This window comes from Salvelinus alpinus, chromosome 37 (genome assembly GCF_045679555.1).
Source record: "Salvelinus alpinus chromosome 37, SLU_Salpinus.1, whole genome shotgun sequence".
Classification (NCBI taxonomy): domain Eukaryota; kingdom Metazoa; phylum Chordata; class Actinopteri; order Salmoniformes; family Salmonidae; genus Salvelinus; species Salvelinus alpinus.
In genome coordinates this window covers 17,970,488-17,992,713 of record NC_092122.1, presented here as the reverse complement: position 1 = coordinate 17,992,713, position 22,226 = coordinate 17,970,488, and the positions used below count along the sequence as shown (strand labels likewise).

At 41.9% G+C, this 22,226-nt stretch overlaps 1 protein-coding gene across 3 annotated transcripts in view; it reads left to right on the top strand.

Annotated features, from left to right (window-relative positions):
- Nucleotides 1-21,927, top strand: part of LOC139566041 (apoptotic protease-activating factor 1-like) — a 65,065-nt gene extending 43,138 nt beyond the window's left edge. For all 3 annotated transcript variants that reach the window (XM_071386884.1, XM_071386882.1, XM_071386881.1), the window contains one exon: nt 19,373-21,927. In XM_071386884.1, the coding sequence (XP_071242985.1) occupies nt 19,373-19,519 (147 nt within the window). In that variant the 3' untranslated portion in view covers nt 19,520-21,927. The remainder of the gene's footprint in view (nt 1-19,372) is intronic.
- The last annotated feature ends 299 nt before the right edge of the window (nt 21,928-22,226 follow it).

Here is a 22,226-nt window from a genome sequence, read left to right as displayed (position 1 = left end):
ATTTGAGCTGTTCTTGACATTATATGGACTTGGTCTTTTACCAAATACAGTTGAAGTCGGAAGTTTACATACACTTTTATGTTGGAGTCATTAAAACTTGTTTTTCAACCACTCCACACATTTCTTGTGAACAAACTATAGTTTTGGCAAGTCGGTTAGGACATATACTTTGTGCATGACAAGTAATTTTTCCAACAATTGTTTACAGACAGATTATTTCACTATCACAATTCCAGTGTGTCAAGTTTACATATACTAAGTTGACTGTGCCTTTAAACAGCTTGGAAAATTCCATAAAATGATGTCATGGCTTTAGAAGCTTCTGATAGGCTAATTGACATAATTTGAGTCAATTGGAGGTGTACCTGTGGATGTCTTTCAAGGCCTACCTTCAAACTCAGTGCCTCTTTGCTTGACATCATTGGAAAATCTAAAGAAATCAGCCAAGACCTCAGGAAAAAAAATTGTAGACCTCCACAAGTCTGGTTCATCTTTGGGAGATATTTCCAAACGCCTGAAGGTACCACGTTCATCTGTACAAACAAAAGTATGCAAGTATAAACACCATAAGACCACGCAGCCGTCATACCACTCAGAAAGGAGACGCGTTCTGTCTCCTAGAGATGAACGTACTTTGGTGCGAAAAGTGCAAATCAATCCCAAAGGACCTTGTGAAGATGCTGGAGGAAACCGGTACAAAAGTATCTATATCCATAGTAAAACTAGTCTTATATCGACATATAACCTGAAAGGCCGCTCAGCAAGGAAGACGCCACTGCTCAAAAACTGCCATTAAAAAGACAGACTATGGTTTGCAACTGCACATGGGGACAAAATCGTACTTTTTGGAGAAATGTCCTCTGGTCTGATGAAACAGAAATAGAACTGTTTGGCCATAATGACCATCGTTATGTTTGGAAGATAAAGGGGGAGGCTTGCAAGCCGAAGAACACCATCCCAACCGCGAAGCACGGGGTGGCAGCATCATGTTTTGGGGGTACTTTGCTGCAGGAGGAACTGGTGCACTTCACAAACTAGATGGCATCATGAGAAAGGAAAATTGTGGATATATTGAAGCAACATTTCATGATCAGTCAGGAAGTTGAAGCTTGGTCGCAAGTGGGTCTTCCAAATGGACAATGACCCCAAGCATACTTCCAAAGTTATGGCTTAAGAACAACAACGTCAAGGTATTGGCGTGGCCATCACAAAGCCCTGACCTCAATCCTATAAGCTTTTGGGCAGAACTGAGAAAGCGTGTGTGAGCAAGGAGGCCTACAAACCTGACTCAGTTACACCAGCTCTATCAGGAGGAATGGGCCAAAATTCACCCAACTTATTGTGGGAAGCTTGTGGAAGGCTACCCAAAACGTTTGACCCATGTTAAACTATTTAAAGGCAATGCTACCAAATACTAATTGAATGTATGTAAACTTCTGACCCACTGGGAATGTGATGAAATAAATAAAAGCTGAAATAAATCATTCTCTACTATTATTCTGACATTTCACATTCTTAAAATAAAGTGGTGATCCTAAGACTGAATTTTTACTAGGATTAAATGTCAGGAATTGTGAAACTTTTAAACTCAGTTTATTTGGCTAAGGTGTATGTAAACTTCCGACTTCAACTATTGGACTTTCTTCTGTATACCACCCCTACCTTGTCACAATACAACTGATTAGCTCAAACACATTAAGAATGAAAGAAATTCCACAAGCTTTTAACAAGGCACACCTGTTAATTGAAATGTATTCCAGGTGACTACCTCATGAAACTGGTTGAGAGGATGACAAGCGTGTGCAAAGCTGTCATCAAGGCAAAGGGTGGCTACTTTGAAGAATCTCAAATATAAAATATATTTTGATTTAACACTTTTTTTGGCTACTACATGATTCCATATTTGTTATTTCATAGTTTTGTTTTCTTCGCTATTATTCTTCAATGTAGAAAGTAGTACAAATAAAGAAGAACTCTGGAATGAGTGGGTGTGTCCAAACTTTTGACTGGTACTGTAGGTGCAATCACCTATCTTGATAACCACACAGTATTTTTAATTTATCATTATATTACTTTATGATGCTTTCCAATACAATATTATACAGCACTATATGACTCAACATAGTGCTCTATATTAGTACATTACGGTTCTATAAAAGACTAATGCAAGGGATAGAATGTTGAGTTCTCCATATTCCAAAATACCATGCTTTGGCAAAAGTATTCAGACCCTTTGGATTTCTTCACATTTTATTGTGTTGCAAAGTGTGATTGAAATGGATTACTTTTTTTAATTTTATTGTCAACAATCTAAACAAAATTCTATTTCAAAGTGGAATAATTTTTTCAATACTTTTTTAAAGATGAATAAAAAAGAAAAAATATATATTAGTTCCATAAGTATTCAGCTTCCTGATTCCATACATGTTAGAAACACGTATGTGGGTATACACTGTATGTTCTGTTCTCTCAATATACCCACATACACCGAGTGTACAAAACATTAGGAGCACCTTCTTTAGAACAGCCTCATTTCGTCAGGGCATGGACTCTAGAAAGAGTTGAAAGTGTTCCACAGGGATGCTGGCCCATGCTGACTCCAATGCTTCTCACAGTTGTGTCAAGTTGGCTGGATGTCCTTTGGGTGGTGGACCATTCTTGATAAAACTGTGATAAACCCAGCAGCGTTGTAGTTTTTGACACAAACCAGTGCGCCTGGCACCTACTACCATACCCCGATCAAAGGCACTTAAATCTTTTGTCTTGCCCATTCACCCTCTGAATGGCACACACAATATGTCTCAATTGTCTCAAGGCTTAAAAATCCTACTTCAACCTGTCTCCTCCCCTTCATCTACACTGATTTTGAAGTGGATTTAACAAGTGACATCAATAAGGGATCATAGCTTTCACCTGGATTCACCTGGTCAGTTTATGAAAGGGAAGAGCAGGTTTTTGTAATGTGTTGTACACTGTGTACGTGTTTTTTCGCTCAACAGACCCACATATAGCGTGCCTTCACAAAGTATTCACACCCCTTGACTTTTTCCACATTTTGCTGTGTTACAGCCTGAATATAAAATATATGACATGTAGATGTTCTGTCAGTGGCCGACACACACACAATACCCCATAATGTCAAATTGGAATTATGTTTATTTTTTTTATTTTTTTACAGATTTATTTAAAATGAAACGCTGAAATGTAGTGAGACAAAAGTATTCAACCTCTTTTGTTATGGCAAGCCTAAATAAGTTCAGGAGTAAAAATGTGCTTAACAAGTCACATAAGTTGCATGGACTCACTCTGTGTGCAATAATAGTGTTTAACATATATATTTTTAACAACTACCTCATCTCTGTACCCCACACATACAATTATCTGTAAGGTTGAGCAGTGAATTTCAAATACAGATTCAACCACAAAGACCAGGGAGATTTTTGAAGGGCACCCATTGGTAGATGGGTAAAAAGAAAATAGCAGACATTGAATATCTCTTTCAGCATGGTGAAGTGATTAATTATGCTTTGGATGGTGTATCAGTACACCCAGTCACTACAAAGATACAGACGTCCTTCCTAATCCCACTCAGGGATTTCACCATGAGGCCAATGGTGACTTTAAAACTGTTACAGAGTTTAATGGCTGTGATAGGAGAACTGAGGATGGATCAACAACATTGTAGTTACTCCACAATACTAACATAATTGACAGAGTAAAAAGGAAGCCTGTGCAGAATAACATATATTCAAATACGTGCATCCTATTCGCAAGAAGGCACTTAAGTCATACTGCAAAAAAATGTGGCAAAGCAATTAATTCACTTTTAGTCCTGAATACATAGTGTTGTTTGGAGAAAACACTGAGTACCACCACTGGTGATTTTAGCAAGTTAATGGCACCATAACGGTAACAACAAATTTACGGTAACAACAAAACAACACGGTAACAACGGTAACAACAAAACTTGCAATTTCAACTAGAATTACTGAACTTTTTTGTTGAAAAATAATATTTGAATGGGAAGAGTCACTGGCAAACATGGTTACAGACCCAACAACATTATATAGTATCCCTTCCTCATGGTTACAGGCCCAACAACATTATATAGTATCCCTTCATCATGGTTACAGGCCCAACAACATTATATAGTATCCCCTCCTCATGGTTCCAGACCCAACAACATTATATAGTATCCCCTCCTCATGGTTACAGGCCCAACAACATTATATAGTATCCCTTCCTCATGGTTACAGACCCAACAACATTATATAGTATCCCCTCCTCATGGTTACAGACCCAACAACATTATATAGTATCCCTTCCTCATGGTTACAGACCCTCCTCATGGTTACAGACCCAACAACATTATATAGTATCCCCTCCTCATGGTTACAGACCCAACAACATTATATAGTATCCCTTCCTCATGGTTACAGGCCCAACAACATTATATAGTATCCCTTCATCATGGTTACAGGCCCAACAACATTATATAGTATCCCTTCCTCATGGTTACAGACCCAACAACATTATATAGTATCCCTTCCTCATGGTTACAGACCCAACAACATTATATAGTATCCATTCCTCATGGTTACAGACCCAACAACATTATATAGTATCCCCTCATGGTTACAGACCCAACAACATTATATAGTATCCCTTCCTCATGGTTACAGACCCAACAACATTATATAGTATCCCCTCCTCATGGTTACAGGCCCAACAGCATTATATAGTATCCCCTCATGGTTACAGACCCAACAACATTATATAGTATCCCTTCCTCATGGTTACAGACCCAACAACATTATATAGTATCCCTTCCTCATGGTTACAGACCCAACAACATTATATAGTATCCCCTCCTCATGGTTACAGGCCCAACAGCATTATATAGTATCCCTTCCTCGTGGTTACAGACCCAACAACATTATATAGTATCCCCTTCTCATGGTTACAGGCCCAACAGCATTATATAGTATCCCTTCCTCGTGAATAAAAGCACATGAGCTAATATATGCAGCATCATACATTTTTGGACCGTTGTTGTGCTTACTTGAACAGGAAGGTGGCGTGGCGGTGCTTCTTGCGGGCAAATTTTATCATCAAAGGTGCTTTCAAGATAACTGGGAACTCTTTAAAAAATAAAAACCAAGGTTGAATCATGATGTCTGATCTTCAGGTCGGAGCGCTAGAAAGAGGCCCGAGTTCCCTATGTGGAATTCTGTTGGATGACCGTTCAAAATGTCATTTCCAAGTTGGAGCTAGTTTTTTTCCCAGAGTTCCCAGTTGTCTTAAACACGGAAGAAGTCATGCTGGATGGACAGCATGGCTAATGTATTCAACCTTTTCTGGCCCATGGGGTTGCGAGTGAATTATCTTTTTAAGCTTGGAAAAGAGACCATTTCAGAGAGATGATTTAAATCCTTAAACCCAGACTTGGACCACACACGCTCTCCACCGAATAGCAGGCAGGCGAAGCAAAATGGTGATTGCTTTGCAACACTTGCAGTTAGCTACTGATTCCTTCCAAACCACTCATTGTAGAATTTGCTATTTTTGTTTTTTAAAGAATAATGGGCAAATGTTGCACAATCCAGGTGTGGAAAGCTCTTAGAGACTTACCCAGATTGGCAGCAATTACAGCTGTGAGTCTAAGGTGCTTCTACAAAGTATTGACTCAGGTGTGAATACTTATGTAAATTAGAAATGTCTGTATTTCATTTTCAATACATTTGCTAACATTTCTTAAAACATGTTTTCACTTTGTCATTATGGGTTATTGTGTGTACATGGGTGATAATTATTATTTTTTATCAATTTTGAATTCCGGCTGTAACACAACAAAATGTGGAATAAGTTAACAGGTATGACTACTTTCTGAAGGCACTGTATGTTCTGTTCTCAATATACCCACATTTATCAAACATATTCCCAGATCTCATACCATCCTTATTTAACCTTCATTTCCCTAGGTACTCTCACATGAATCATGCACCGACACACACGTGTACAGACACACACACACGTCTCCAAATACAGACACACACACACACACACACACACACACACACACACACAGTACTGTAGATGGATGTGAGGAGTTTAGATGAAGACAGTTGCCTGTCGGTAGTGTTGTCAGACCTCACTTCGCTAGGTGATTGAAGACCAAGAGAAGATATCCAACCTTATCTCACCTTTTTCACACTCACTGTTGTTCTCCATCTCTCTGTTCCCCATAGGAAGTCTCTCACACTCTCCTACTAATGGTATCTCTCCTCTCTCGCTCTCTGTCTTTCTTTCTCTCTCTCTTTTACTTGCTCACTTTGTGTGTGTCTCTCTGTCTGTTTCTCCCTCTCCCTTTCTCTCAGGTGTTAATTCTGTTTCTTTCCCTTTTCATCTCCCCATTGGAACCCCTCTCTCAATCTCTCTCTCCTTCCATCATAAGCTGCTGAACAGGGGTAAGAATTGGGTAAAATATCAGAGCTTTCTGCTTCTCTCTCCTTTATTTCTTTCTCTCTGTCTCTGTGTGTGTGTGTGTGTGTGTATGTGTGTTTATGGTGGTTAAATGTGTGCTAACAAGACCCAGGTGGCCAATGAGGAGAGTGAGAGGAGTCAAGGTTAATATGACCTTCCCCTGGAGAGGTGGAAAGGGGAGAAAAGAAAGAGTACATTTGTGAGGGAGAGAATCATAGAGAAGGAAGGGTGGGAGTCAGAGAGAGATGGAGATCAATTGTGTGATCTGTGTCCCCCATAAAGCTAAAAATCCATCTGTAAATATCTTGTTGCTGAAACCCTGTTAATGTTTAATAGTCAGTCGGCTAACAATATTGGACGAGAAATGTATATTATGCTGATTGATCTGTTCAAGTCTCCCGATTTTTAACGTCACAAACACCTAGTTTAGTAATAAAAAGGCTCTCAGTTGCCTTCCCATGACAACGGTGCATTTTCTAATGCTTGTAGATACCGCACTCTTACACCACAATCTATATCGGTAAATAGATTGGATGAAGTCATCCGATAAGACATGGTGGAGTCAGTAGGAGAGAACCTTGTCAGTGTAGATCTGTTGTTCCTCCCCAGCCATAACACCACGTACTGATAGTTCCCAACAGAGGAGCTGCAGGAGAGCCATGCCACACTCCACGCAGAGCAGAGACATGCCTCTAAAAATACACACACACTACCTGTCACATCACATACTTTCAATCACAGTTCTGTGCTATGTGGTGGCTTTGTGTGTATGTGGGTTTGGGGTTGTTTGAGGTTTTGTTTTTAGGCTTGTGTTTTTGTATAAATTAAATGTGTATTTCGGATAGAATTACGATCAGACACCACACAGTTATTATATTTGTGTGTTCATATTTTTCTTATTCCAAGATCAAAAGATACATCTCGGTCTTTGAAAGAGCCAGCTATTGTCAACGTTCCCTTGAATAAGGACCTCCCAAACTGCTCATTGGCTACTCTATGCTCCAGCTTAATGTGTGTTTGCGTGTACACACACACATATTCTAATGTATAAAGCATGATATGTCAGGTACAAAATGACTGGTAGTTTAGGAGTGCAGACAGTCGGTCTCTGACAGACAGAGATCTTTCATCAAGCAGCGATGAAACCGTGGGGTTTGGTAAAAGACTAATTTCTGTCTCAGTTGAACTAATAAAGTATTCTTCTTCAGCTAGAGCCGTGATCTAGCCTTGTTCAGCCTTTGCTACGTCCCAAAAGGGACCCTATTCCATTTATAGTACACTACTTTTGACCAGAGCCCTATCCAAGCAGTGCACTATAAAGGGAATAGGGTGCCATTTGGTTGGCAGCCCTGAGTTTGGCCTAGCTACAGTATATCTCTTCTCAGGCTCATGGCGTAAACACAACATGATGTAGTGAAATATTTATCCCCCCCAAAGCCTGTTGTTCCCATGCTCCTCTCATTAAACCTGGGTTAATTGTCTTTGGCTGTGGGAGAGAGAGGGGACATGTTATACCTTACACCCCGGGATGAGATGGTGGAGAGAAAGAGAGGCAAGATGTGGGAGAGAGTTAGGGAAGAGAGGGAAAGGTAGAGGGTTAACATTAGGGAAGAGAGGGAAAGGGAAGAGAGGGAAAGGGAAGAGAGGGAAAGGGAAGAGAGGGAAAGGGAAGAGAGGGAAAGGGAAGAGAGGGAAAGGGAAGAGAGGGAAAGGTAGAGGGTTAACGTTAGGGAAGAGAGGGAAAGGGAAGAGAGGTAAAGGTAGAGGGTTAACGTTAGGGAAGAGAGGGAAAGGGTTAGGGAAGAGAGGGAAAGGTAGAGGGTGAACGTTAGGGAAGAGAGGGAAAGGGTTAGGGAAGAGAGGGAAAGGTAGAGGGTTAACGTTAGGGAAGAGAGGGAAAGGGAGGTGGAGAGACATGCAGACACACAGACAGACCAAGGGAGACAGAGAACAATAGGGGGAGAGAAAGAGATGGAGGGGGAGAGAAAGAGATGGAGGGGGAGAGAAAGAGCTGGGGGAGAGAAAGAGCTGGAGGAGGGGGAGAGAGAGATGGAGGAGGGGGAGGAGTTAGAATTAACTGTGCATCAATATTTCAATGGGTGGAGCCTTTGTTGAATAATGCAGCCGTTGTGTCAGACAGCTTTTCCCTCTCTCTCCGCTTGTCCTGGGTGCTGACACACACACACGGGCATGGACATACATACACTGAGTGTACAAAACATTAAGAACATGCTCTTTCCATGACAGGCTGACCAGGTGATTCCAGGTAAAAGCTTATTGATGTCACTTGTTAAATCAACTTCAATCAGTGTAGATGAAAGGGAGGAGACGGGTTAAATAAGGATTTTTAAGTCTTGAGATAATTGAGACATGGATTGTGTGTGTGCCATTCAGAAGGTGAATATTTAAGTGCCTTTGGCACCTACTACCATAACTTGTTCAGACGCACCAGTTTGAGTCAAGAACTGCAACTCTGCTGGGTTTTTCACGCTCAACAGTTTCCCGTGTGTGTCAAGAATGGTCCACCACCCAACTTGACAACTGTGGGAAGCATTGAAGTCAACATGGGTCAGCATCCCTATGGAACGCTTTTGACACCTTGTAGAGTCCATGCCTCGATGAATTGAGGTTGTTCTGAGGACAACATTGAGGGAGGTGGTGTTAATATGTTGTACATCAGTGTACAGTTGTAATATAGGCCTACAGTGTACTGGTATTCACCTAGTTCACACACAGTTCTCACCTTTTATTTGATCATCTCTCTCCCTCCATCTCCTTGTCCCAGAGCCTGTAGGAGTTGAAAAAGAGCAAGGGATCTGTACGCATTATCCCTGGGCACTTTGTCTGAGTGTGCTCGCTTAAGAGAGATTGCTCACATACATATAAACACCTGCCTCTCCATCTCTCTCCCTCTTTCTCTCTCTCTCCTCCAATCCAACTCTCTCACACACATACCCACTCTGTTGTGTTGTGACTGGGCCAGGCAGGCTGTGTTTCTATCATGTAAGTCTGAGTTTTTCCCTGGGTAGCTTCAATAGACATACCTGCTCAGCAAAAGCACCTGTTACATCCAGTTTATTCCAGTGGACTGGGTTATGGATGTTTCTACACATACTGACACACACACATACTCTCAGTATACAAGCCTGCATATTAACATACTGACACACACACACATACTCTCAGTATACAAGCCTGCATATTAACATACACACATACTCTCAGTATACAAGCCTGCATATTAACATACTGACACACACACACACTCTCAGTATACAAGCCTGCATATTAACATACTGACACACATACTCTCAGTATACAAGCCTGCATATTAACATACTGACACACATACTCTCAGTATACAAGCCTGCATATTAACATACTGACACACACACACATACTCTCAGTATACAAGCCTGCATATTAACATACTGACACACACACATACTCTCAGTATACAAGCCTGCATATTAACATACTGACACACACACAATCTCAGTATACAAGCCTGCATATTAACATACTGACACACACACACATACTCTCAGTATACAAGCCTGCATATTAACATACTGACACACACACACACTCTCAGTATACAAGCCTGCATATTAACATACTGACACACACACACATACTCTCAGTATACAAGCCTGCATATTAACATACTGACACACACACATACTCTCAGTATACAAGCCTGCATATTAACATACTGACACACACACACATAATCTCAGTATACAAGCCTGCATATTAACATACTGACACACACACACATACTCTCAGTATACAAGCCTGCATATTAACATACTGACACACACACACTCTCAGTATACAAGCCTGCATATTAACATACTGACACACACACATACTCTCAGTATACAAGCCTGCATATTAACATACTGACACACACACATAATCTCAGTATACAAGCCTGCATATTAACATACTGACACACACACACATACTCTCAGTATACAAGCCTGCATATTAACATACTGACACACACACACATACTCTCAGTATACAAGCCTGCATATTAACATACTGACACACATACTCTCAGTATACAAGCCTGCATATTAACATACTGACACACATACTCTCAGTATACAAGCCTGCATATTAACATACTGACACACACACACATACTCTCAGTATACAAGCCTGCATATTAACATACTGACACACACACATACTCTCAGTATACAAGCCTGCATATTAACATACTGACACACACACACAATCTCAGTATACAAGCCTGCATATTAACATACTGACACACACACACATACTCTCAGTATACAAGCCTGCATATTAACATACTGACACACACACACATACTCTCAGTATACAAGCCTGCATATTAACATACTGACACACACACACTCTCAGTATACAAGCCTGCATATTAACATACTGACACACACACATACTCTCAGTATACAAGCCTGCATATTAACATACTGACACACAAACATACTTTCAGTATTGTCACAAGCCGGCTCAGCCTGTGACAAAAATGAGGGGACACGAACAGGTATAGGCCAATTAAAAGTGTTCTTATTCTACAACAAACTATTAACTTAAACTAAGAAAAAGGAATGAGGTGTGGAAGTATCATAATGTAAGGTGTATGTAAAGTGCATGGATGCGTGAATATGTGTGTGTGAACATGACTGAGTGAAAATTATGCAAAACTACAAAGGAACAAACAAATCATGAGCATACCTGGAGGAGCAGAGAGAGAGAGAGAGAGAGAGAGAGAGAAGTGATTAGTGAAACAGTTTATAAATACCCTGAGCCCAGGTGACTCCAATCACTAACGACCCTCCTCTGCCTGCAGGAGGAACCGCCCCTGCACTGCAGAGGAGGAGCTGTGACACCTCCCTCCTTAAAATGAGGGTCCCACCCTCAACCCAACATAATCAAAATAATTCAAATTTCCCCAAAAACAAATAAACAAAAAAAGGATACCAATCCCGGCTCCTAGCAGTAGCCCCGTGTCCCCCAGCTGACTGTCCGCCCCTCAAACTCAGCAGCCCTGGTACCTGGGGAGCAATTTAAGAGGAACGAGGCGCAGACAGCCCGTAGGGGTCAGCAGAGAAAAGATTCAAGCTAGGTTAAAGGAGCACGGGACAGAGCATCAGCAATGATATTATCCTTACCACTAATGTGTCTAATATCAAGGTTGAAAGGTTGCAAGAACAAAGCCCAACGCATCAGGCGCTGGTTGGGGTTTTGCAGGGACCTCAGAAAAACAAGTAGGTTGTGGTCAGTGAACACAGTTAAAGGGGTCAAACCAGAACCAACATAGACCTCGAAGTGCTGTAAAGCCCAAATGAGACCTAAAGCCTCCTTTTCAATTACAGAATAGTTTCTGATACTTATTACATTTCCGGGAGAAGAAACTGGCTGGACACTCAACCGTGTCATCATTCTCCTGGAGAAGCACAGCCCCAGCACCGATTTGACTGGCGTCTACCTGCAATTTGAAAGGTTTCCCAAGATTTGGTGCTGCCAACACAGGTGCCAAACACAAAAGAGTCTTAACTGCATCAAATGCCTCTTGACACTGGGCGGACCAGATAAACTCAGCCTTGGCCTTCAACAGATTGGTCAGGGGGGACACTACTACCGAAAAGTAGTTACAAAAAGCACGGTAGTACCCCGCCATTCCCAGGAAGCGCATCAGTTCTTTCTTTGTGGAGGGCTGTGGGAACTGCTTCACAGCCAGAACCTTGGCTTCCACGGGACAGACAAATCCCTGACCAACAACCTTGTCTAGGTATGTGACTGTGGTTTTGGCAAACTCACATTTTGAGTTTTCATTGTTAACTTTTCTATAATCAGTGCAAGGTCTGAAAGTGGAATCAGACTCTTTGACCAAAAGACAGGGTGAAGCCCAATTTGAACAACATGGCTCCGCAATACCATTGTCCAACATATACTGCACCTCTGTTTCTAGTTTCAATCTCTTCTCCTCAGATACACGATAAAATCTCTGTTTGATAGGCTTAGCATCTCCGATGTCTATATCATGCTCAATTAAGTGGGTTTGTGATGGAGTGTCTTGTAAGACCTGGTTTGGCTTACTTGTGCGCTGACACGTATGACACGTTTTAATAAACTGAGCTACATCCCGCTTTAAACGTGGCCAGAAAAAATAACGAAGTATGCGATCATAAGTTTTACGAACAGCCATATGACCTGCCACATCACCATGTGAAGTTTGCAACACTTTATTTCGCAAAGTAGTAGGTACAACTATTTGAAAGACTAGTTCTCCTAGACCCTGATCATAGTGTGGAACCCATTTCCTGACCAACAGCCCATCAAGAAGAAAATAACACTGAGCACTATTCCTCACCACTGAATCAGGAACCACTTTATCAAACAGATCAGCTAAAGTAGTATCGGCCTTTTGCTCAGACATCAATGAATCTCTAGAACTAGTCAACTGTTCTGTCTGGAGTTTGACTGGCAACTCAAGACTTTCTGGCTTACTCTCAATCTCCTTACGAGAGGCTGCGCAGGTAACCGCACAAACTTGAAATACCTCAGGAGAGACAGTTTTGATCCGGAGATTCCCTTGCAGGGGACACTGAAGGTTGCTTCTTACAGATGTTTAGTTTGCCATCTGCCCACACCTTACTACCTGCCAAGTCATTCCCCAAAATCATGTGAACTCCCTCTACTGGCAACTGGGGTCTAACCCCAACATCTACATCACCCTCCACTAGACCACATTTTAGGGTAACTTCATGTAAAGGACAAGAGAATGGAACTAAACCCATACCACATACCATTACACAACGGCCAGTATCAGACTCTTTATAGAACGGCAAAACAGATTCCAGAATAAAAGAATCTCAAGCTCCAGTGTCTCTTAGGATCTTGATTTTAACATTCTGGTTGCCATCTACCAGGGACACTACACCATCTGAAATAAAGGCTGAAAAATCAGTGGGAAGACTGAGAATCAAACTCAACTAGTGGCTGAAACAGCTCACCCTGATGGTCAGAGGCTGTAACAGGAGCTGCCATCATAGCAGGTTTAACTTGACCTGACTGTTTTGAATGAAGCCGAGGACAATCTTTCTTCCAATGTCCTTCAACTAAACAGTAGCGACAGGTATTAGCATTAACTGGTGCTTTAAGTCCTCCAGACCCAAACTTCTGCTGAGGCCTTTGGAAAGAAGCCCCCAAAAAAGGTGACCTACTATTCCTAGGAGTAAAGTTATTTTCATGGTGCATGTCACTGTTTGACTCAAAATGGTTTTTATGTGTTAGCCTGTACTCATCTGCAAGGATTGCTGCATCACTTGGAGACTTAACTTTACGTTCATTCATGTATGTAGCAACCTGGTCAGACACAGAATTTTTGAACTGTTCTGACACAATCAAATTAGACAGACCCTCAAAAGTACTAACTTCAGAAGCTGTACACATACGATTAAATGCAGAAGTCAAATCACAAACAAACTCAGAATAGGTTTGTGAATCTAACTTTTTCCTGTAACGAAAACGTTGACGATATGCCTCTGGCACAAGCTCGTAGACCTTCAGAACTGCTGATTTAATTTTAGCAAAAACTTTACTGTCAGCTACACTCAGTGCTGCAAAAGCCTCACGTGCTTTACCTGTAAGTACACATTGCAACAACATAGTCATGTCCAAATCTGACCAAGCTCTAGCTTCCGCAATACGCTCAAATAAAGTAAAGTATGTGTCTGGATCTGACTCATCAAATTTAGGCAACAAACAAAGATTCTGTGAAACATCAAACTGTGGTAGTCTTTCCGGTCTATTAGCATTTCTCAATCGCGCTATCTCTAACTGCATTTGCAACAGTTCCCTCTGCTGCTCAAAAGTTAAAGGGCTAGACTGAAAACGTGCACCCTCACTACTAGCAGACTGACCACCAAAAACACCCATTTCCCTAAGACCCTGCTTTAAGCTAGTTAACAGTCTCTTTAATTTTTTTATCAACAATCTCAATCTGATAATGTTCAGCAATTTCAATTAACTGCTCCTTAGTACACAATTCTAAGGCTACCTCTGAAGGAGCTTGAACAAAACTACTCAAAATGGAAGACATTTTCCTCAACCAATAATACTCTTACAAATGCTCAAAAAACACACAACTCACCTGCTGTCAGTCTGGGTTCAAGGACAGGAGCCACACCCCACTATCCTCCAAAAACAACTAACTAACTGGCCCTGGTCTTCGTGCAGTCACATGTGGTGGGGTTTTATGCACACAAAACCAGTGGAGTGGAAAAGACAACCAGAAACTGGCGGCCCTCCCATAACCACGGAGGTGCTCCCGAGCCGATGTAGGGGAAAAGGGAAAGGGATGCTCTACCCACGTTCACTGCCACCTAAAACAAAAACACCACGAGCCTCCTATGGACACTCGCTGATAAGCCTGAACAGGAGAGGACTCCCACATGAACAAAACCCAGAAAAACCCAGTGAATTGCTTAGCTACCAAGCTAACTGAACCAAAAGAACACATGGCTCTCAACGCTCTCTTCAACAAAATTGGCCCCACCCAAACATCCCCTCAAACAAAAAAAGTGGCAAAGTTAACTACGATCCTGGACGAGCCCCCACTTGTCACAAGCCGGCTCATAGCCTGTGACAAAAATGAGGGGACACGAACAACAGGTATAGGCCAATTAAAAGTGTTCTTATTCTACAACAAACTATTAACTTAAACTAAGGAAAAGGAATGAGGTGTGGAAGTATCATAATGTAAGGTGTATGTAAAGTGCATGGATGCGTGAATATGTGTGTGTGAACATGACTGAGTGAAAATTATGCAAAACTACAAAGGAACAAACAAATCATGAGGAGCAGAGAGACGGAGAGAGAAGTGATTAGTGACAGTTTAAATACTTAGAGCCCAGGTGACTCCAATCACTAACGACCCTCCTCTGCCTGCAGGAGGAACCGGCCCCTGCACTGCAGAGGAGGAGCAGTGACAGTATACAAGCCTGCATATTAACATACAGACACACAAACATACTCTCAGTATACAAGCCTGCATATTAACATACTGACACACACAAACCTACTCTCAGTATACAAGCCTGCATATTAACATACTGACACACACACATACGCTCAGTATACAAGCCTGCATATTAACATACAGACACACACAGGCTAATTCTAGTGTACTGTATGCACTCTAGCATAAGCTAATACTCACTAGACACACACACAGTACATATACTAACACATTTAGTGTGTGTGTGTGTGTGTGTGTGTGTGTGTGTGTGTGTGTGTGTGTGTGTGTGTGTGTGTTAGACTGGTTGTTAATCTATATTAATATATCCATGCAGATATCATCATCAGTGTTAATTTTAGAAGACTTGGCAGGAGGGGGCAGCAAGCTGTGCTGTTGGATTGGAAAGTTTTCTAACTCATGAGAACTCAAGATGGCACAAACACACACAAGTACAAACACATGCACACAAACACAGCTTACAGTACACGTATGCGCGCACACACACACACACACCAGACCATTGCATCTTTCTGCTTCGCTAACACCATCATAAATCAATGGCAGCACAGTAATAGTGTTCATATCAGCAGCACCATCTGTTCTACAGAGGACACACACATTCCATCATGACTTGTACTGCAGTATTCTCTTGGTGGTCATTAGACCTTTGTCAAATAAGGCCCCTCTTGTAGTGTGTGTTTCTGTGTGTACCTATAGTACAGTGACTCTGTCCCTGTCATGTTCGTTCCCTCCCTTGCCCCTGTCTTCCCCTGCATCACCCCATATGTACACACTGTCCCCAACACACAGAAAAATACTGCAACAAACATCTTACATGTAAAATTGCACGACTAAGATCTCTTCGGCAAAACGTCAAAATTAATGACAGATTTCTTGGAATAATTCAGACTATTTTGAGGAAGTATATCCTGGCTACGGCATGTCAAAATGGACAAACATGACTTTCTTCTTTTTCCTCCTTTATCAAGCATAGGTCTTTCAAGGCAGTATGCGAGCACACTCGTTCGGTTCAGCTAGCCGTGTTCAGGTAGCCGTGTTCGGCTAGGCATCAGCTGAACTGAAGCATGCTGACCCCTTTAGCAGGAACCACATGCTCTCTTTTCTCTCTCTCTCTGGGGTTAGAGTTTGGAGGATGTGGAGTGAAGTACTCTCCTCTGTCATTCTCGTTCTCTTTATTCGGTCTCTTCTCATCCCTTGCTGGTTGTCTGTCTTTATTCTCATCCCTTGCTGGTGGTCTGTCTTTATTCTCATCCCTTGCTGGTGGTCTGTCTTTATTCTCATCCCTTGCTGGTGGTCTGTCTTTATTCTCATCCCTTGCTGGTGGTCTGTCTTTATTCTCATCCCTTGCTGGTGGTCTGTCTTTATTCTCATCCCTTGCTGGTGGTCTGTCTTTATTCTCATCCCTTGCTGGTGGTCTGTCTTTATGCTCATCCCTTGCTGGTTATCTTTCGATCAAAGGATATTTACAAGAGAGATTGAGTTTGAGAGACTAGGAGTTTTGTGCGCACATGAGTGTGTGTGGGGGGAGCTGTTTTTCTTTCCTCTGAGACTTAATCACACTTCCCTCTCTCCTCTCAGTATGGGGTACCACCTCCTCCATCACGCGAAGCTGTCAAATAGGAAGAATAGTACTTTATTTTTATATCCATCCGTTACTACAGAAACCTTCTCTGTTGTCAACAGGCAGGCCACGCACACAGACACACCACTCCAAGTGCAGCACTACCTAGACTTATCTAGGGTTAAGAGCATTGCTGAAAGCAGTATCTATATCCATGGCTCCATATCTGTGTTGCCCAGTCTGGGATTAGAATCAGCAGTCTTACAGCTACAGTACAGGGTTTATTTATTATTAACTCGCCTCACTGTCTATCTCTCCTCTCTCCAAATATTTATATGGAAATGGAGGGTGTGTGAAAAAGGAGAGGGGAGAGAATAAAATGAGAGATGGAGAGAAAGAGATACATTTAGAGAGAGAGAGAGAGATCTTAGTGGTGTTAAATATTGAAGACCTTTGTCTTGTTGTGTTGCATGGTTATGTAACCGCTGTGTGTGTGTGTGAGTGACACAGGGATCTGAAAGGGAATCAACTACCGGACCTTCTCCATCTATCCTTCTCTCTTTCCCTCCATCTCTCCCTCTCTTCTCCACAGAAGCATACCTCATTAAGTCAAAACAGACATCCTGTTCCTCCTATTTGTTTTAATGAGACCCTCCATTCCTCAGTCTTCATAGATCTAGAACAGTCAGCTTGAGGCCCTATGGAGCTCAGTCACCCCACTTCACTGCAGCCCGCTCCATACGCTGCACACACAGTGGTGTTGGTATTCCACAGACCGTGGCCTAAACCCCTGCAGAGGTTTGTAGTGTACAGACCGAGCCATTACACAGCATGGGCCTCACACTCATAGACTAGAGATAGGGGGGTACAGTGGCAGACAGTCAGTCAGACACAGAAATATTAATGAATGATACAAACTCCTCAAACACACAAAAGGGGTCTCATTTGCAAGCTGTACTTGCAGGGGAATGGAAAATGAGACCCCTTTTGTGTGTTTGAGGAGTTTGTATCATTCATTAATATTTCTGTGTCTGTGGTGTGTTTGTGCGTGCGTACATGTGTCTGCGTGTGAGAATGTATGTGTGTACTTGAGTACGATGGTACAAGGATACTACTACTAATTCTGCAACAGTTGACGCTGCACACACTCTCTCAGAGACAGACTTGTCCTGGTTTTTCCTCAGACCCACAATAACAGCTAGGTCTTATTCTGACTTGGCTGGTTTTGTCACGATCGTCGTACTAACATTCAGACTAAAGCGCAGCGTGAAATCGGTTCGACATTTTATTAGAAGTGAACCGCACAAAAAACAATAAAGAGCAAACGACACGTGAAGCTATGGAGTGCTCACAGGCAACTACACACAAACAAGATCCCACAAAACACAGTGGGGAAATGGCTGCCTAAATATGATCCCCAATCAGAGACAACGATGAACAGCTGCCTCTGATTGGGAACCATACCAGGCCAACAGAAATAAAACAACCTAGATTACCCACCCTAGTCACACCCCGACCTAACCAAAATAGAGAATAAAAAGGCTCTCTATGGTCAGGGCGTGACAGGTTTTTTCTCAGACCCACAATAACAGCTGGGTCTTACAGTCTGACTTGGCCTGGTTTTTCCTCAGACCACAATAACAGCTGGGTCTTAGTCTGACTTGGCCTGGTCTTTCCTCAGACCCACAATAACAGCTGGGTCTTACAGTCTGACTTGGCCTGGTTTTTCCTCAGACCCACAATAACAGCTGGGTGTTAGAAGCTGCTAGGTTTCTCCCTTCCACTAATGGAATTTAGGAAGTGGAAATATGTTCCGCAGGGAGATAAGTGGTGTGATGATACTGTCTGTTTTCATTGGCTTGATAAAAGAGCGAATATGAATATTATTCTGGGAAATGTGGAAGATTGGCATGTCTTCGTTTGAGACACCTCCCGCGCGCACACTTGATATGATTGACTTGGTGTCTTTGATAGTGGATTCCTGAGAGGTGGAACTTCAATGAAAAAATTACAGCTTAGCAGGTCGCATTAAACAGAATCGGTTAGCAAAACTGTGTGTGTGTGTGTGGCTGACAAGACCAAACTGCATCACTGATCTATTTATCAGAAGGGCTCTTACAGGGTACTGTACATCAGTGGTAGGGGCTTAGAGACACACTTAAACTGATAACTAACTCTGTCTGTCTCTCTCACCCTCTCTCATTATCTCTCCCTCTCTTGCCCCTGCTCTCTCTCTTGCTCTCCCTCTCTTGCCCCTGCTCTCTCTCTCTCACTCTCCCTCATAGTGGTGGAACGTGGAGAAAGGAGAGGCCCTCCAGACCTTCTACCCGACAGGAGCCAATCTGAAAAGGATCCATGTGTCACCTGACTTCTCCACCTTCGTCACCATCGACAATATCGGAATCCTCTACATCCTGAAGAAGGTGGAATGAGAGGGAGGCATAGTTCATTAGTCTAAAGTGGTTTCCTTATAGCTCATTAGTCTAAAGTGGTTTCCTTATAGCGCATTAGTCTAAAGGGGGCGTAGCTCAATAATGGAAATAGTTCTCGTCTCCTCTCCTTGCATTGATCTGAAAGAGCCAGACAGGTGAGAGCCAATGTCCGTTAGTCATCTGCCATGTTGCTTTAGCCTGCATTCTCAGATCAGAGTAGGTGAAGAACAGGAGATCTGCTAAAGGAAAAAATCCATCATTTCTACTGCTCTGCCTTCTTCAGCATGCCATAACAGTCACAACAAAATGTATATCCTGACAAAATGAACTATTATGCTTTTCTTATTGTATCAGGGGACCATAGACAAAAGGCATTTTGATTCTTTCTGCACTGGGGTAAATTGCATGCAATATGGACAGATTTTTCTATGCTCTTTTTAACTAGGAAAATCTATATTATAATGAAATGCACCAGCATTATCTGTTGTGATTCTACAGTGATGTTGTCAAACACAGTGAATTGGTTTTGTATATCTAAGTGCCCAATGAGTCTTTGGCTTTGTCGATGTCGTGGCACTCTGCAAATGGTCATGATTGTGTTCTGTCGTCTTAAACAAAGTCGATGTATTTTTCCCTGTGAAGTTCGGGCGGCAGGGAGCCTAGCGATTAAGAGCGTTGGGCCAGTAACCTAAAGGTTGCTGGTTCGAATCTGAGCCGACGGGGGGAAAAATCACTCTATGCCCTTCAGCAACGCACCTAACCCTAATTGTCTTGTACGTCGCTCTGGAAAAGAGTGTCTGTTGACTAAAATGTACAAATGTAACGGTCTAAACCTGTGTATTTGGACTAACTAAAGCCTTAAAGATGGAGTCCGCAGTATGGGGAAGCCTACCCACCACTTTTTTTGTTGTTGTTGTCCGGGCTGAGGAACGTCACACAGCATGGTAAAACTAATAGCAGGACATATTGTGCTCTTCTATCGCGCATGCACTGATGTCTGAGAGGGAAACTGTTGGTCGTTTGCAGTAACTTCTTTGTTGTTGTAATATCACAAACGGACATGGCAGTTTCACCATTAAGGATCCAGCTTGAATGTTTTAAGGGGACATATACTAAGTAAAATGTGGGAAAGGAAAGGTCCAGATGATAGGGAACCAGCTCAGTCTCAAGTCAGATCTAGACGTTCATCCATGTTTCTCAAACGTCACATTTCAAAGTGTTTAAGGTTAAGTCCAGGCATTAACTCCATATTCTTAAGGCTGATTTGTTAAGGTAAGGGATAAGGTTTGGGTTAGGCTTAACTTTCTATTGCTGTATTCGAAATTGCAACCTTTGGAATCAGAGGGAGATGCTTCCGCCCATCCGCCATCCCTGTCCACAACGCCCTAGCAAAACCCAAACCTTATTGAAGGTAACAGCGCTCACTGTTGCCCCCTAGTGGCTGGTTTCCACGTCATTTCCCAACATCTTCAGACTTGGATGGACGTCGAATACTGACTTGTATTACGGGTGACCTGGCTGGTTTGCAATGTTATCAACAAATCAGGTTACTGCCATAAATGCATAAAAAATGTGTATTGGTTCAGCCCACTTTCTAGAGCCAATGAGTAATTCAAACCTTGACCAAAGGCATTTGTCAGAATAGCATCTGTCGACTATGTTTACTATCAAGTTCAATACTGTTTCGGACATTTTCTACACTAAATGTATCAATAGAGCCTGTTTTTTTTTTGTACAAGTCCTTTTTTTATTGTAAATATCTTGCTTTCATACATTTTGTTTTCTTATTACTACTGAGCCACGCTCTAGTGAGCGTTGTAGGAAGGCACTATGATTTTTCTCTTGTGGTCTGTATCAAGGACATGGCCTTGTTCCAATACTTTGACAATGCGTCCTTCTTTCCATCATTGCTTGACTTCATCTCTGATCTGATGCTGTTGAATAGCTGACCGATTGCTTCCACTTCATGCCTGACAATCCAGAGTCATTTAAAATCTGTGATTATTGAAGGGAAGGCTGTGTTTTCAAAGTATTCAATCTGGGCCTTGTTTTTGATGTCAGAACATGTGCTCTTACCTATTGGTGCTTTGAACTCAGTGTGCAAGTAAATCATCAGAGGAGGTCTCTCCCTGTCAATCAAATCTGTGAAGTCTTGAGGTGATCTCAGGACATGAATACTGTTATGGTAAAGTGCTTGTGTGTGGTCTGTAATGTATAATACCTTAGAGAATAAAACATTCTATGACAGCAGGTGACTTACATACTACTCTTAATTTATCATTAAATAATTTGATGTTCACTGTCCAGAGCATAGTGTAGTATTTGATCTACACTGATCAAAAAACCGCAACATGTAAAGTGTTGGTCGCATGTTTCATGAGCTGAAATAAAACATTCCTGAAATTTTCCATACGCACAAAAAGCTTATTTCTTTAACAAATTTGTTTACATACTTTTTTGTGAGCATTTCTCCTTTGCTGAGATGATCCTGACAGCTGTGGCATATCAATAAGCTGATTAAACAGCATAATCATTATGTATAAGGCCATTCTAAAATGTACAGTTTTGTCACACAACACAATGCTACAGATGTCTCATGTTTTGAGGGCGCGTGCAATTGGCGTACTGACTACAGGAATGTCCAGAGAATTGGATGTTAATTTCTCTACCATAAGCCGCCTCCAACATTGTTTTAGAGAATTTGGAA